This window comes from Pavona decussata, unplaced genomic scaffold (assembly GCF_977016875.1).
Source record: "Pavona decussata unplaced genomic scaffold, jaPavDecu1.1 SCAFFOLD_26, whole genome shotgun sequence".
Taxonomy (NCBI): domain Eukaryota; kingdom Metazoa; phylum Cnidaria; class Anthozoa; order Scleractinia; family Agariciidae; genus Pavona; species Pavona decussata.
This window is the reverse complement of record NW_028145449.1, coordinates 3161569-3175000: the sequence shown is the minus strand read 5'-3', so window position 1 is coordinate 3175000 and position 13432 is coordinate 3161569. Positions and strand designations below refer to the sequence as shown.

General features: G+C 37.8%; 5 protein-coding genes across 5 annotated transcripts in view; 4 read left to right on the top strand and 1 right to left on the bottom strand.

The window, feature by feature from the left end:
- Nucleotides 1-548, top strand: part of LOC146485555 (melanocyte-stimulating hormone receptor-like) — a gene marked incomplete at its 3' end in the record, with an annotated part of 864 nt that extends 316 nt beyond the window's left edge. The window contains exon 1 of the mRNA XM_085103210.1: nucleotides 1-548. This exon is cut by the window's left edge and continues 316 nt beyond it. Within this exon, the coding sequence (XP_084959336.1) occupies nucleotides 1-548 (548 nt within the window).
- LOC146485554 (melanocyte-stimulating hormone receptor-like) overlaps nucleotides 1-655 on the top strand; it is a 62679-nt gene extending 62024 nt beyond the window's left edge. The window contains exon 2 of the mRNA XM_085103209.1: nucleotides 572-655. Coding sequence (XP_084959335.1) covers nucleotides 572-655 — 84 coding nt within the window. The remainder of the gene's footprint in view (nucleotides 1-571) is intronic.
- Nucleotides 656-5253: 4598 nt separating this feature from the next.
- LOC146485551 (melanocyte-stimulating hormone receptor-like) lies at nucleotides 5254-10359 on the top strand. Its single transcript, XM_085103208.1, has 2 exons — nucleotides 5254-5390; nucleotides 9567-10359. Exons 1-2 carry the CDS (start codon nucleotides 5254-5256, stop codon nucleotides 10357-10359), a joined length of 930 nt encoding a protein of 309 aa, XP_084959334.1.
- LOC146485553 (uncharacterized) lies at nucleotides 5755-6715 on the top strand. Its single transcript, XM_085103310.1, has 2 exons — nucleotides 5755-6216; nucleotides 6303-6715. The coding sequence occupies exons 1-2, from the start codon at nucleotides 5844-5846 to the stop codon at nucleotides 6713-6715; spliced, it is 786 nt and encodes a 261-aa protein (XP_084959436.1). The 5' UTR covers nucleotides 5755-5843.
- Nucleotides 7752-8989, bottom strand: LOC146485552 (uncharacterized). Its single transcript, XM_085103311.1, has one exon. The coding sequence runs from the start codon at nucleotides 8635-8637 to the stop codon at nucleotides 7885-7887; it is 753 nt and encodes a 250-aa protein (XP_084959437.1). The 5' UTR covers nucleotides 8638-8989; the 3' UTR covers nucleotides 7752-7884.
- Nucleotides 10360-13432: the final 3073 nt, after the last annotated feature.

Here is a 13432-nt window from a genome sequence, read left to right as displayed (position 1 = left end):
GTTATTTCTCTTTATTTCTTCTCGTTGGCGCATCATTTCTGAATGTAACCGCCATTGCTGTCGATAGACTCCTTGCTATTACTCTTCATCTACGATACCAGGAACTTGTCACTTCAAAGCGCGTCATATTAGCCTTAGTATCAATATGGATCACAAGTGGTGTTGCTGCTTTACTAACTGTTTCTGTTCACGTGAATCGCAGTGTTGTGGTAGTTATGATCGTTGAATTCGTTGGATTCCTCTTCACAACAGTAGCGTACATTCGTATTTACAGAGCTGTAAGACATCATCAAAATCAAATACACAGTCAACTTCAGCAGCAAAATGCGCAAGCAATTGAACTATTCCGGGAGAAAAAGGCCGCTTTCAACGCTGTGCATTTCTATGTAATTTTTGTCGCATGCTATCTTCCAAATTTATGCTCTTCAATTTTGTTGATAACGGAAAGCCCTCAAATTTCTTTTTGGTTGGCTGTGCACGCTACTTATTTTTTCGTTCTTTTCAATTCGTCGTTAAATCCCGTAGTTTACTGCTGGCGGTATCGAGAAATTCGTCAAATTATGATTAGAAGGGTAAAAAAAATATTCCGCATCACCGGCAATTAAGATGGAATAAAGATGCCCTGTTAATTCGAATTTGCATTTGTGGCTTATAAAGCTAAATGACTTGATTGATGTGAAGCTCTGTTAACCTGCCATCGAAGGTTGATATTTTTTCACGCCAAAAAAGAAGGACCGAGAAATACTATTTCTTCGATCAGTTGGGCGGAGTCCATTCCAGTGGGGAAGAGATTTAAAAAGTCGTGTTCTTCGGCTAACACATCTGGCCACTGGGATATAGTTATGGAAGACCTTGGCACCGAAATTGATTTAATGATATCTAGGTTATCCGACCTGAAGACTAAAACGGAAGAACTGAATTTTACAGCAATAGGTCTGCAAACCAAGGTGAGTTGTTTTGAGGAATAAGGAGTCTAGATTAAAAGTAAAACTTTCAACGGGAATTCACTGACAGACATATAAGTGAACTGCAAAGTCAGACCGATGAAGCCAAAAGGCAACGTCAACGACACTCGCAGAAAACTGTTGGCGGTATTTAAAGGCTTACAGTCCACAGGAAAATTTAAACTGAGTTTGAAGGTAGAAGCTAAGCTACGCAAGAGATTCAAAATTAAAAAGCGCTGCTAACCGAGTTCATGGAGTTTTGTGCACCGGGGTGAGCGAAGCCTGTAGGCAAGTGACTGAAAGGAAAAAGAACAAGTGTGCTTTTCCTAGGGTCCTCTGATCGGGAACGGGTGCTCAAATGTGGACGAAAACTGTAGGATACTAATTAAAGTTAAAATCAGTGGGGAAACTTAAAAATGAGCATTACTGCGCAGAAATTCTGATCTGAGACTGCCAAACTGTACATTGGTGGTAAATATGTCAAAATGTAAGATTTAACACGTTTTTAATGTTAGTTTATCCTGGTCGTTGTTACGATTAATTGGTTTCCTTCTAAAATGCAAATTAGGAATTTGCAACACATTAAAAGTTAATTTGTATTTGACACTTCCTTCTTTTTGGGTTACGTTTTTTTTTTTACATTAATATTTCACGATTTCTTCTTATTTTTTAATGAACTAAATTCTGGTGAATGGCTTGAGGAATGAATGTTGCGAAAGGCAGTTGATCGTTCTTTCAAAAGGTATGAGGGAATTTCAATGTTTTTTCGCCTTCTATCTCCTCGTACTGTGTGCAGTAGTTCTACCACCTGCCGATAGATTCAAATGTTAGCTACTTTTAGTGTCCCTTTGAATGGTCGAAAATGCATTTGAATCCATGGAAACGTCAAAATAATGGTTGGCCCTTGTAAACAGTCACCCCACGAGTGCGTAGAAGGCAGTATTTATTAATATATTTGGTTGCAGATGGCCAGGATAAAAATGAATTACAACTTGAAAATATTGGCCAACTTTTCGAGTTCTTCCTGTATATTTTAAAGAAGCCGCTAAAAACGTTTTAAATACAGTATGTTCTTTCTGAAAGAAATCACTTAATATTTCCCTCCCGGTGCTCATGGGATCAATGCTCGCTTACTATTCAACTGATTGTAAAATGTAGTATTGAAATATTCCAAATCTTTACAGACGGTTTTCCGAAATTAAAACGTGTATTCGCGCTATAGAAACACTAGGAAACTATATATCACTGTCAGGCCAATAAACTTTAAAATCTCAAAATAACGCTACTTTTAAGAGTTTTTGTTTTGGTAGCCGAGCGCGAGCTATGAAACGGAAATGACGTGGGCTTTTACTGAATTACCAGCCATCACTGCACGTTAATCCCGGACATCCCAACAAACTGGATTCCCATTGGTTACTGAGAAAATCCCTTGTAAAGTTTGAGAATTGAAAAATATCCTCGATGACTGTCACGATCTGGGACGATATGCATAAGAAAGAAATTTCGAATTTTTCAAAAGCCTGACAAATTTTGGTCTATTTATGATGTAATGTGTGAGGTTCATTTGGTAAATCGAGATACCTTATTACTTAATTTGAAAATGCAGGGATTATCCTGAACACAAACCCTGCGTTTTTAGCCTCCAAAGACTGATTTGCGCAGTTTTCAGACCTTATTACAGCAGTTATCAACGAGATCAAGCCAACGACCAATGAACAACAACGTTGGAACTTCCCGCAGAGACTCTTGACAAAATAATGTAGTGAAATTTGCGAGAAAGGCATAGCGGTTAAGTTCTCCCTGTTTTACCTTTGTGTACGCGTATGGTGGCCAACAATGGGCAAAACTAAAGGAAAGTGAAGCAATGCTTTGTTTTTTTCTCGATTCTTCTCCGATTTGTGAAGTTCATTATCGATCGAACCAGGAGCTCCTGTGACTGTTTGTGATTACTTTCTTTTTCGTTTTTTTCAAAATTGGCTTTTTTCCTTTTTTTGTGGTCCTGGCCTTCGCTCTGGTTTGTGTTCAAGGACTTTGGTTTCTTCTAGGACTTTGCAGGACGAGTAAACCCTTCCTATGTCAACGAAAATTTATGACAAGTATGACACTCTGGGCAATGGAAACAAAAAATGCGAATGAGGAAAGAGAAGCTTCTGGATGAACCTCTTTCCCGCGAACAGGTCAGTGGAGAGTTCACGCCTTTTGGAGATTGTCATACCTGGATGGTTAATATCCTTCATTTAAAAAGTTATTTTACTTATTTACTCGCGTAGTTTTGAAGATTTCAGTTTTCTGTTTTTAAATTTTTAAATTGATGATTCAACTTTAATTTGGCTGAAAATAGTTTTTTTTTTCCTAAAAGTATCTCCACGAACCTTTGGAATAGCCTTATTTCAGTTTATTGAAAAATGGGTGCATTAATGAAAGTTTTATCTTCAATATAAGAGGAATTCGTGATCTCAACAAACGGAGCATTAGCTACCAAAAAGGGCCAGTTACACGTTAGCCACACAGTTTGGGTGGGTGCCCTCTGCTAAAAGTCACGCAATTCCAAAGCGCTGCAAGGAAACTCTTAGTTTTTAATAGCCTTAATTCAGTTTATTGAAGGATGATTGCTTTAATGAAAGTTTTATCTTCAATATAAGAGGAATTCGTGATCTCAACAAACGTAACATTAGCAACCAAAAAGGGTCAGTTACACGTTAGCCACACAGTTTGGGTGGGTGCCCTCTGCTAAAAGTCACGCAATTCCAAAGCGCTGCAAGGAAACTCTTAGTTTTTAATAGAACCAACATCGTTAAAACTAAGAAAGGAACAAGTAGTTTAAGCGATAAAAGTTTGTACTCCACTTTTAGCAGGGAATCCGTAATCAGAATATAATGTGCTGAAAAAAAGGGCTAAAACCGTGTATTGCGCAGTCAGTTTTGTCGCAAAATAAATTGAAGTCTCAGTTTTTTTCACTTAAAAACCAAAACTTTTTCACTTCTTTTGTTTTTCTTATTACTCACTTCTAGAAGAACAACGCCGAGTTGTTTCCACTGTTCCACCAAGACAATTCCATGTTTTTGGACTTTCTCCCACAAGAAATTTTCATAATCCCATACAAAGCCTCTTTGTCTTTATACTGGCCAAACCCTGGACGCCCCAGAATGCATTGTAATTCAATATTGGCGCCACTGAATTGCTGCTAAAATATCATTGTTTATGTGCATCATATCTGTGTCAGTGCTGAACATGCGCAGAATATATGCCGCCTGATTTGCATATGTCGACCAGCAGCTTCAGAATATTTTTTCAAAATTGATAACCGTCATAACAGTTCTGCTGCCACCAAATTAAGGATTACTTTTCGAAGGATGTCAACTTGTATAAAAGACTGAGTAAAAAAACTAAGACCTATTGGAAGCGGCATTGTTGATTCTTCAGATAGCCTTTCATCGATGTTCACTATTTATACTCCTCCTATCTCGAAATAAAGGAGACTTGCTCTTTATTTACCGAACAAAAGATGAGTTTCAGGTTTTATACACCAAACCGAGGTCTAGAAAATGTTCTACTGTATGGAGTCACAAGCCGAACGTGAGTGATTCCACTTATTAGAAGTACCATGAGTGACAAAAGGAGCATATGCTCGACGATAAAGAGAGTCCATCATGCTGCTGAATAATAAATTCACGGAGGCGAGTGGTATACAGGAGTCAATTGTCAAAGAGACATCTTATGAGAAAACGCCAAAAAAGTGTCATTAACCATTTTTACCTTATATAATAATACTTTTACTTAGATCGATCGCGAAACAAATAATATTCGCTATTTAAAAAAAAAGACGACAGGTTTTTAATCGAATTTAAGACATGTTTCGATGCCGAACCCTTCATCATCACTGGTTCATCTGCCGCTATTCCTCCCACAATATCAGTCTCTACGTTTGAAGGGAGAACTTACAGACAGACTACATGTTTTTGGGAGAAGCAGAAGCTATTGTTGAAACACGAATCGTTGACAAATGTTTACTCCAAGAAACGTTCCTTAAATTTTATAGAAACTCGCAGTAAACTGTTCTTTTATTATTCTATTTACTTTTCATAACTGTCAGTAATTTACCGTGTCTGCATAGAAACATTAAGAAAAGACCGGTTTAAGCCAATAAAGCGCGCGCTTATCGAAGTGATATTATACAAAGCAAAGTATGCAGTTGCGTCAACTACTTATTCCATGAAGTTAACTTACAGCTGTCAGTCGTGACACTAGAGTGAATTACAAACAAGTTGCGGCACATTTTCCTTGTGAAACATATCGCCAGATCTGAATCATGACGTTCACTATGGCTGAAGAGTTCTGCAGCTACCATTTAAATGAACTTGGACAACTTGTTCAGTTTCACAGGACTACCATGTTTGCATTGTGTGTTTTACACTTTATGTTTTCTCCCGTAGCAACATTTGGAAATATTAGGGACTTTAAGATACAAGGACGCCACGGCTTTTAGAACGCGGTGATTGATAAGAGACTGGGGCTAGACCGCCGTTGTTTGCGCGGGAAAAAAAAGGTTAAGATTTGCGACGCGATGCAAGACGACTTTAATAGAACAAAATCTGTGAAGCGATGGCTGCGAAGTCATTTCAGAAAGTTCAAGAAATGCTTCTTTTTTCCTTAGAAGAAGAGATTATAGACGAAGAAGAGTTTTTTCTGCTTTACGAGGCACACAGCCCTCAAAATCTTCCCTTTCCGCATTCAGCATATGAAAAGTTTTATCTCGTAAACAAAGACCCCGCCGAGTGTAAAGCTGATTTTCGGGTGGAAAAAAGTGATATTCCTCTCCTTGTTGAGGCATTAGGAGTTTCTCCGCTGTTCAAATGCCGGAATGGAACAATATGTGACGGTACTGAAGGCCTTTGTATAATGCTGAAGAGGTTTGCCTATCCATGCCGCTATTCGGATATGATTCCAATTTTTGGACGATCCGTGCCGGAGCTAAGCATGATCAGCAATGAGGTCCTAGACTGGATGTACACCACTCATGGGCACAGAGTAACACAGTGGAATCATGCTATTTTGAACCCAGCTTCGCTGAATACCTACGCGGATGCCATTCACAACAAGGGAGCAGCACTAGAACATTGTTTTGGCTTCATTGATGGAACTGTGCGTCCCATTTCACGACCAGTGGAACATCAAAGAATTGTTTATAATGGACACAAACGTGTCCATGCCCTTAAATTTCAGTCTGTTGTGCTCCCAAATGGATTGGTTGGCCATTTATATGGTCCTGTAGGTAAGCATGTGTATTTTATTTAACAACCATTTCATTTTTTGAAGGCATCACCTCAGACGCATGGACTATTCTTTTTGCTTTTACAGAAGGAAGGATGCACGATGTTAGAATGCTGGCAGTTTCCCATTTGTATGATGATTTGGAAAATTTTGCATTTTGCCCCGCTGGAGGGGAAATGTGTTTATATGGTGACCCGGCTTACCCCCTCCGGGTCCACCTCCAAGCCCCGTTCCGAGTTGGGATTTTAACCAGACAAATGGAGATTTTCAACGAATCCATGAGTGCAGTGCGTGCGTCCGTGGAGTGGCTATTCTCAGACATCGTCAACTATTTTAAATTTCTGGATTTCAAGAAGAACTTGAAGATAGGCTTAAGCCAAGTTGGGAAGATGTACATCGTTTGTGCCATTTTAAGAAATGCCTTAACCTGCCTTTATTCAAACACAACGGCAGAGTATTTTGGAGTTGACCCTCCAACATTGCATGACTATTTTAACTAACTGCGACCTTAATGTACCAAACTAGGGGATGATACATCCTCGAAGACCCAGGGGCAGTTAGTGGGGCCGAAGACAAAGTCAAAACGGGCGGAAAAAAATTTCGATGAACTTAAGTACGTTGAATTTTTGCCCGCCCGTTTTGACTTTTGTCTTCGGCCCCACTTACTGGGTGTCGGAGGATGGGGATGATATAACCCAAATAGTCTGGTTATCAAACATTTTAAGTTTTAGTATCTTGCACGTTGTTTGTATTGCTCAATTTACAAAATCTCTACCGAAGAAATATGGTATGGTATTAACAAGTACAAAAAATGTTCTTTTTCAACCGAACTGGTTTATTATCTTAGATAAATGGATTTGAAAACCACTATGAACTGGATTCAGGAGTTTTAATCTAAGGTATTTTTCTTAGAAGATCTTATGGACATGCACCCTTAATTCACAAATTTTGAACCGACAGCCTATTCGTTATTTGAGGTGGGGTGGGCTGTTAAAATAAAAATAAGACTTCAAACAAAGGTTTGTTTAATGCAAAAAAAAGGAATCAAATAGCTCAATGGTATTTCCAGTCTTGTACATAAAATGTAGCTCTATTCTTGGCTCATCTCCCTCTCTTTCCTTATCTTCAATTTTTCTCTTTTGGGGTCATCCAAAACATGAGGGGTCCCTGTAAATGAAAACTCCCCAACCTGAATTAAAGTTTTTACATGTACTCAATTAGGCTAATAAATTATTATAGGTTTCAAGTATAAAGGTCAGTTAATAAGTTTGATCTTAATAATTAAGATCAAACTTATTAACTGACCTTTATACCTGAAACCTATTACTTTTGTACTCCTGTTAAAAGTAAAGTTTCTTCAAATTCCCACAGGGAGGGGTCCTGCTAGAAATGCATATAGAAATGGAATAAATGTTTGTTACACCAGTCAATAAGAATATAGTTTTTTTTTTTTCGGACACTGTGTAAACAAACAATCGCAAATGTTTACATAAACCTCGATCTGAATAGAACAACAACACAACAGTTTCAATATTTTGTGGACCTGGGAAGGAAGGCAATAAGAACAAACAATCGCAAATGTTTACATGAACCTCGATTTGAATAGAACAACAACACAACAGTTTCAATATTTGGTGGACTTGCAAATAGAAGAAGGCAATAAGAACAGTTATTTCTTCATAATACGCTCCAAAATGCTCATTAGTGCCTTTGTTTGTTCTTGCTGTTGTTGCATCATAAGCAGTGTTTGTTGACTCTGTTGTTGCTGTTGTTGCACTACTACTTTCAGCAGTTGACTCTGCTGCTCCTGGAACTGCTTCTGTGCATTTGCTGTAACGGCCATCTGCTGTTTCTCAAACTCCTGTTGCTCTTTCTTCAACTTCAATTCCTCCTGTTTTAGTGCATAATTTACTTCTGCCCTTTGGGATAAATAGCCTATTGCATCACTGCCACTGCGGCGTGGTCTCTTAGTTTTGTTTTCTTCAATCTCAGCTGACTGTCGCTTTTGTGTTTCTAATAACTTTTCCATTGCCTTTAATCTGATATCTGCTGCTTTCCCTTTATTAATCTCCATTCTTCGGCCCTTCTCCTGATCCAGTTCTTGCTGCTCTGCCTCGGCACTTTCTTCTAGTGCGATTATTTCCTCCAACAGGTTTTCCAATTCTGTGGGCTCATCAGGCGTTATGCCACTTGCCTTTTCTTCAGCTCTTAACTTTTTTTTATGCCTGTTTTGCAATATTCCAACATGATCCCGAACTGACCGCTTGTCAACATTGAACACCGGATAGGCACAATTATTTAATGTTGCAGCCACTTTTTCCCAGACTGAACTTCGTTGAGTGGAGCCTTTCTTTGAAGCATAGGGATTAAGGTTAATTACTTCTCGGTACAGGATCAGATCGTGATCTCTGGTCCAAAACATCACAGAACTACAATAAAACAAATATTTTACTAATTAAAAATTTTATAACTTAAATGAACTGATTTGGGTCTGAAATACTCAAACATTATAATTTCGGTGGACTGATTTGAGTCTCAAAAATTCAAAAATTATAATTACAGGAAACTTAAATTATCTTGCTTGTAAAAGTTTTTACGACATTACATGCTATTAGTAAATATTCCCGCGCTAGAGCTTTTGAACGGGAGTGTATCAAATCTTAGAAATGCAACTACACATTCCTCACCAAAGTTATCAACGTCGGATTTAAGCAGAAAAATTTCGTATGACTGACATTAAACAAGTTAACTGTCTTGGGTATTTCTAAGGTTTATTTTTTGTTGGAAGTAAGCTTACTTGCTACTGTAAACTCGAATTTATCGAATTAGGATTCACATGTACATAAAAGCTCAGCTCACACAAAATTTTAATTCACTGACAGAAAGTCGCAAACCTTACTTGCTCGGCAGTTGTAAAGTAAACAACAAAACACTATCTTCAGTGTTCGAAAAACAGTTAAGCTCAAGCTTACCTTGGAGGTTTGGTTGAACTTGAAGCCTGACACTGATTATCCGCCATTTCGTTCAGCTGAGTGTTTAGGCTAGCCTCGTTCACTGCATAAAAAGGCAGCAATACGCCATTATTTCGACGGTTATCATCACTTGACAAACACATAAATAGTTTTAGTCGCTATATTTAAGTATTTAGTGGTTAAAAAGTCATTTTTTTTTTGAAAACATCACCAATGTTACTCACGTTTTCTCTGCAACGCCGAAAACCTCCGTTTGGCGTTGTGGACGTCAACACAACGCAGCAGCAAGTAGGTTTTGACATGCGCAGAATGATTGTCTCGTGGAAAATTACTTCCGGTGGCGTTGTAAAGTCATCGCGTCCTCGTATCTTAAAGTCCCTATTCTTGTTATTCGCGCCCTGTGGAAAGCCTCATCGATGCCCGTTAATATAAAGAAGTTCTTCCTGAGTCTTGTTGTCTCTGATCTTGCAGTGGGATTGTTCGCTCAGTTGATGCTCGCAGTGGTTCTAAGGATGGCGACTAATGAAGGTCATAACTTTGACTTACTCTGTCCAACAATTTTAACTGTTTGTTATTTCTCTTTCATTCTTCTCGCTTACGCATCATTTCTGAATGTGACCGCCATTGCAGTCGATAGACTCCTCGCTATTACTCTTCATCTACGATACCAGGAACTTGTCACTTCAGAGCGCGTCATAATAGCTTTGGTATCAATATGGATCACTAGTGGAGTCGTTGCTTCCCTTTTCGTAGCTGTTGATGCTCACAACGCCATTGTACCTGTTATTTGTGAATTCGTTGGAATTCTCTTGACAACAGTAGCGTACATTCATATTTACAGAGCTGTAAGACATCATCATAATCAAATCCACAGTCAACTTCAGCATCAAAATGCGCAAACAATAGAACTATTCCAGGAGAAAAAGTCCGCTTTTAATACTGTGTATTTCTACGTAATTTTTGTCGCGTGTTATCTTCCGAATTTTTGCTTTACATTATTGTTAACAATAGATAACAGTCAAATTTCTTTTTGGTTGGCTAATTACGTGACATTTTTTTTCGTTCTTCTAAATTCGTCGTTAAATCCTGTAGTTTACTGCTGGCGATATCGAGAAATTCGTCAAATTATGAAAAGCACAGTGAAAAAAATATTCCGGTTTACCGAGACTTAAGATGAAATAAGGATGCCTTGTTAATGTGAATTTGCATTGTGACTTATTAAGCTAAATGACTTGAATTACGTAAAGCTCTGTTAGCCTGACGTTGATTTTCAAAGTTTATCATTTTTCACACCAAAAAGGAATGACCGAGAAATACCAATTTTCGAACAGTTTGCCGGAGTCTTCTCCAGTGAAAAACAAATTAAGGAGTCGTGTTCTTCTTCTAAAACATCTGGCCACTGAGATATGGTCATGGAAGACCTCGATCTTAATGTATCTAGGTTATCCAACCTGAAGTCTAAAATGGAAGAGCTGAATTTTGCAGTAAAAGGACTGCAAAACAAGGTGACATGTTTAGAGGAAGAACGAGCCTGAATTAAAACAAAAACTTCAGACGGGAAGTTCACTTCGATGGAGAAATCTGTTAATTCGTAGGCCAACTGATGAAGCCTAAGGCAACGTCGACGACATACGCAGAAAACTCCTGTGTTTGGAGACTTGCACTCGACAGAAAAATTTGAAATTATATGGAATAATCAAAAGTACGCAAGAGATAAAAAATACAAGAAGAGGTGCTTAGTGTCCAACTTCGAAGGGTTCATCGGAGAGGCTCAAGCCTAAAGGGAAGTGGTTGAAAGGAAGAATACTCAGTGTGCTTTTTGTAAGGTTCTATGATAGGGAACAGGTGCCTATTAATAAATTTGATTAGAAAGAAAACTACCAAAAACAAAAGCCGAGTTTTGGCCTCTAGCATTTGCATAGTTTGCATACCTTATTACACCAGTTATCAACAAGGTGAAGGCCAACCAATGGACAACAACGTAGGAAATCCCCGCAGAGACTCGTGACAAAAAAAATTTTGGAACTCCTCGAGAAAGTTATAGCGGTTAAGTTCTCTTCATTTTCCTTCTGTGTTGGCTTATTATAGCCAGTAATGGGAAAAACTAAACTGATGAAAGCGGACTATTGTTATGTTCCTCTCTTGATTCTTCTCCGATTTGTAAAGTTCATTAGATCGATGGAAGCAGGAGATTATGTCACTGTCTGCGAGAACTTTCTGCTCTCATCGCAAAAAATTGCTTTTTTTCCTCTTTTGTGCTCCTGGCTTTTCTCCATTTCGTGTTCAAAGATTTAGGTTTCCACTAAGACTTTGCAGGATGTCCAAATTCTTCCTCTCTCAAAGATGATTTTTGAGAAGCACGTTACTCGGGCGGAAAGGAGCCCAATTTGATGTAAATTCCGGCTAAATTCACTGCGAAATTGCGCTGCAAATTGAGTTTGTTGATACAAGAACGTGATCGAACAAAGCGTCATGAGATCTTGAAAAAGACAGGTTCGGTATATGAAGAACTTCCTGTCATGTAGTGTGTACCGCCATTCAAACCCAAATTTAGTTCGTCTCTGATATATTCTTCTGCAATTTGTACTAGTGACACTGTTGAGAAATATACCAACTCCCGCACAGGTAAATTTATAGTAATTTCAACCGAAAAACAATTTCAAAATCAATTGTAAACTGCACCACATATGCAGGTCCATATTAAGCTCCTTAATGTTATATTATATAAATATCCTTTATTTATTGTTATTGTAGACTTATAATTTAAAGGTTTTCACCATTATGAAAATTAGACAAATTCAACATGGCGGCTAAGATTCTGGCACTCTCTCCCTCCCCCCCCCCAAAAAAAAAAACAACAACAACAACAACAACAACAACACCTAGCGACGCCGCTTGCTGTAAATTAGATTATTTTTAGCATGCGTTTACTGCGAATGTGTAATATTCAGACATCACGATCATTTATGCAATCGCAATTGTATAAGTTAGTTATGAAAAAAAATTCCAACCCTTAAACTCTCAAAGAAATTTAATTTCCTCTAATAATTCCCTATTATTGAGAAATCTTGTATTAAAAGAAGTAGTTTGTGGGAATTTATCCACTTGTAATGAGCTCCTGACAAGAAATATTGTTTATTCTGAAATACCGGTATATTCTGAAGTTTTAGTAAGAAATGTCACGCAATCTACAAGATCATCTTTCGATCAAAAATCTCTGTCACTACCTTAAGTTGTTGTTGCAGGTTTTTATGTAACGTAGGCCAAACAATTTAAAACAATTGGCATTGTTGGAAAGAGCACCTTAAAATTAGTTTTAAGGGAGTTTGAGATTCTTGTGTTTTAAAATAGCAAAGATAAATTTTTGTAAATTCAGTATTTTTTTCAGACATGTCATATACGTCACTTTATTTCGTTTGCATATGTCGATCGATAGACAGCTTCAGAACACTTTAAAAAAGTTAATAACCGTCATTGTCAACTCTGAATGCTGCGACCATTTGAGGATTTCTTCTCGATGGAAGCTTTCATGTATATTCGAAGCAACAGTCATTGTTTATATAGTTTTTCTTGAGTGTTCATCTGTTATGCTCCTCCCATTTCGAAATAAGGGGACTTGCTTCTAGTTTACTAAATAAAATACGAATTTCAAGTTCTATACGTTCCTGAGGTCTAGAAAAACATCTACTGAATGGACTTAGCAGACGAACGTGAGTAATTCAACTTTTTAAAAGCCCCATGAGCGACAAAACGAGCAGATGCTCGACGATAAACAGGATCAATCTGACGCATTCACTGACGCGAGCGGTATAACGACAACACAGGAGTCAATTATGAAAGAGATATTTTATGCATACAAAGGGTGATAATAACCCAACGATAAATAAAACGACAATATTCTCCAATTAACAAAAAAACGACAGTTTTAAATCGTATGTGTGACATATTTCGATTGAACACCTATCATTGTCGGCCCGTCCACAATATCCCCTTTGTTCCGAGAGACTTACCGACCGCCGATAAACATCTGGAGATACTAGAAGTCACTGTTTATAAACGACATACTCCTATTTGGAGTCATCTTAAACTTAAAGAAAATTTTAAAGAAAGACGCACCTATTGTTTTTTGTTCTATTTTTCTTAATAACCGTCAGAATATTTAAGGTATTTGCATAAAGATATAGAAACCAGAGATTAAACCAATAATAACTGTGTGCTCACTCAAGCTCATATTATCCGAAAAGC

What these genes read in the sequence shown, in the direction of transcription:
- LOC146485552 (XM_085103311.1), bottom strand. Translation starts at nt 8,637, where the DNA reads ATGTTTTGGACCAGAGATCACGATCTGATCCTGTACCGAGAAGTAATT.
- LOC146485551 (XM_085103208.1), top strand. Translation starts at nt 5,254, where the DNA reads ATGACGTTCACTATGGCTGAAGAGTTCTGCAGCTACCATTTAAATGAA. An exon ending in CCCGTAGCAACATTTGGAAA is followed by an intron (nt 5,391 to 9,566) that starts TATTAGGGACTT and finishes TCTTAAAGTCCC; the next exon opens with TATTCTTGTTATTCGCGCCC.
- LOC146485553 (XM_085103310.1), top strand. Translation starts at nt 5,844, where the DNA reads ATGCTGAAGAGGTTTGCCTATCCATGCCGCTATTCGGATATGATTCCA. An exon ending in CCATTTATATGGTCCTGTAG is followed by an intron (nt 6,217 to 6,302) that starts GTAAGCATGTGT and finishes TTGCTTTTACAG; the next exon opens with AAGGAAGGATGCACGATGTT.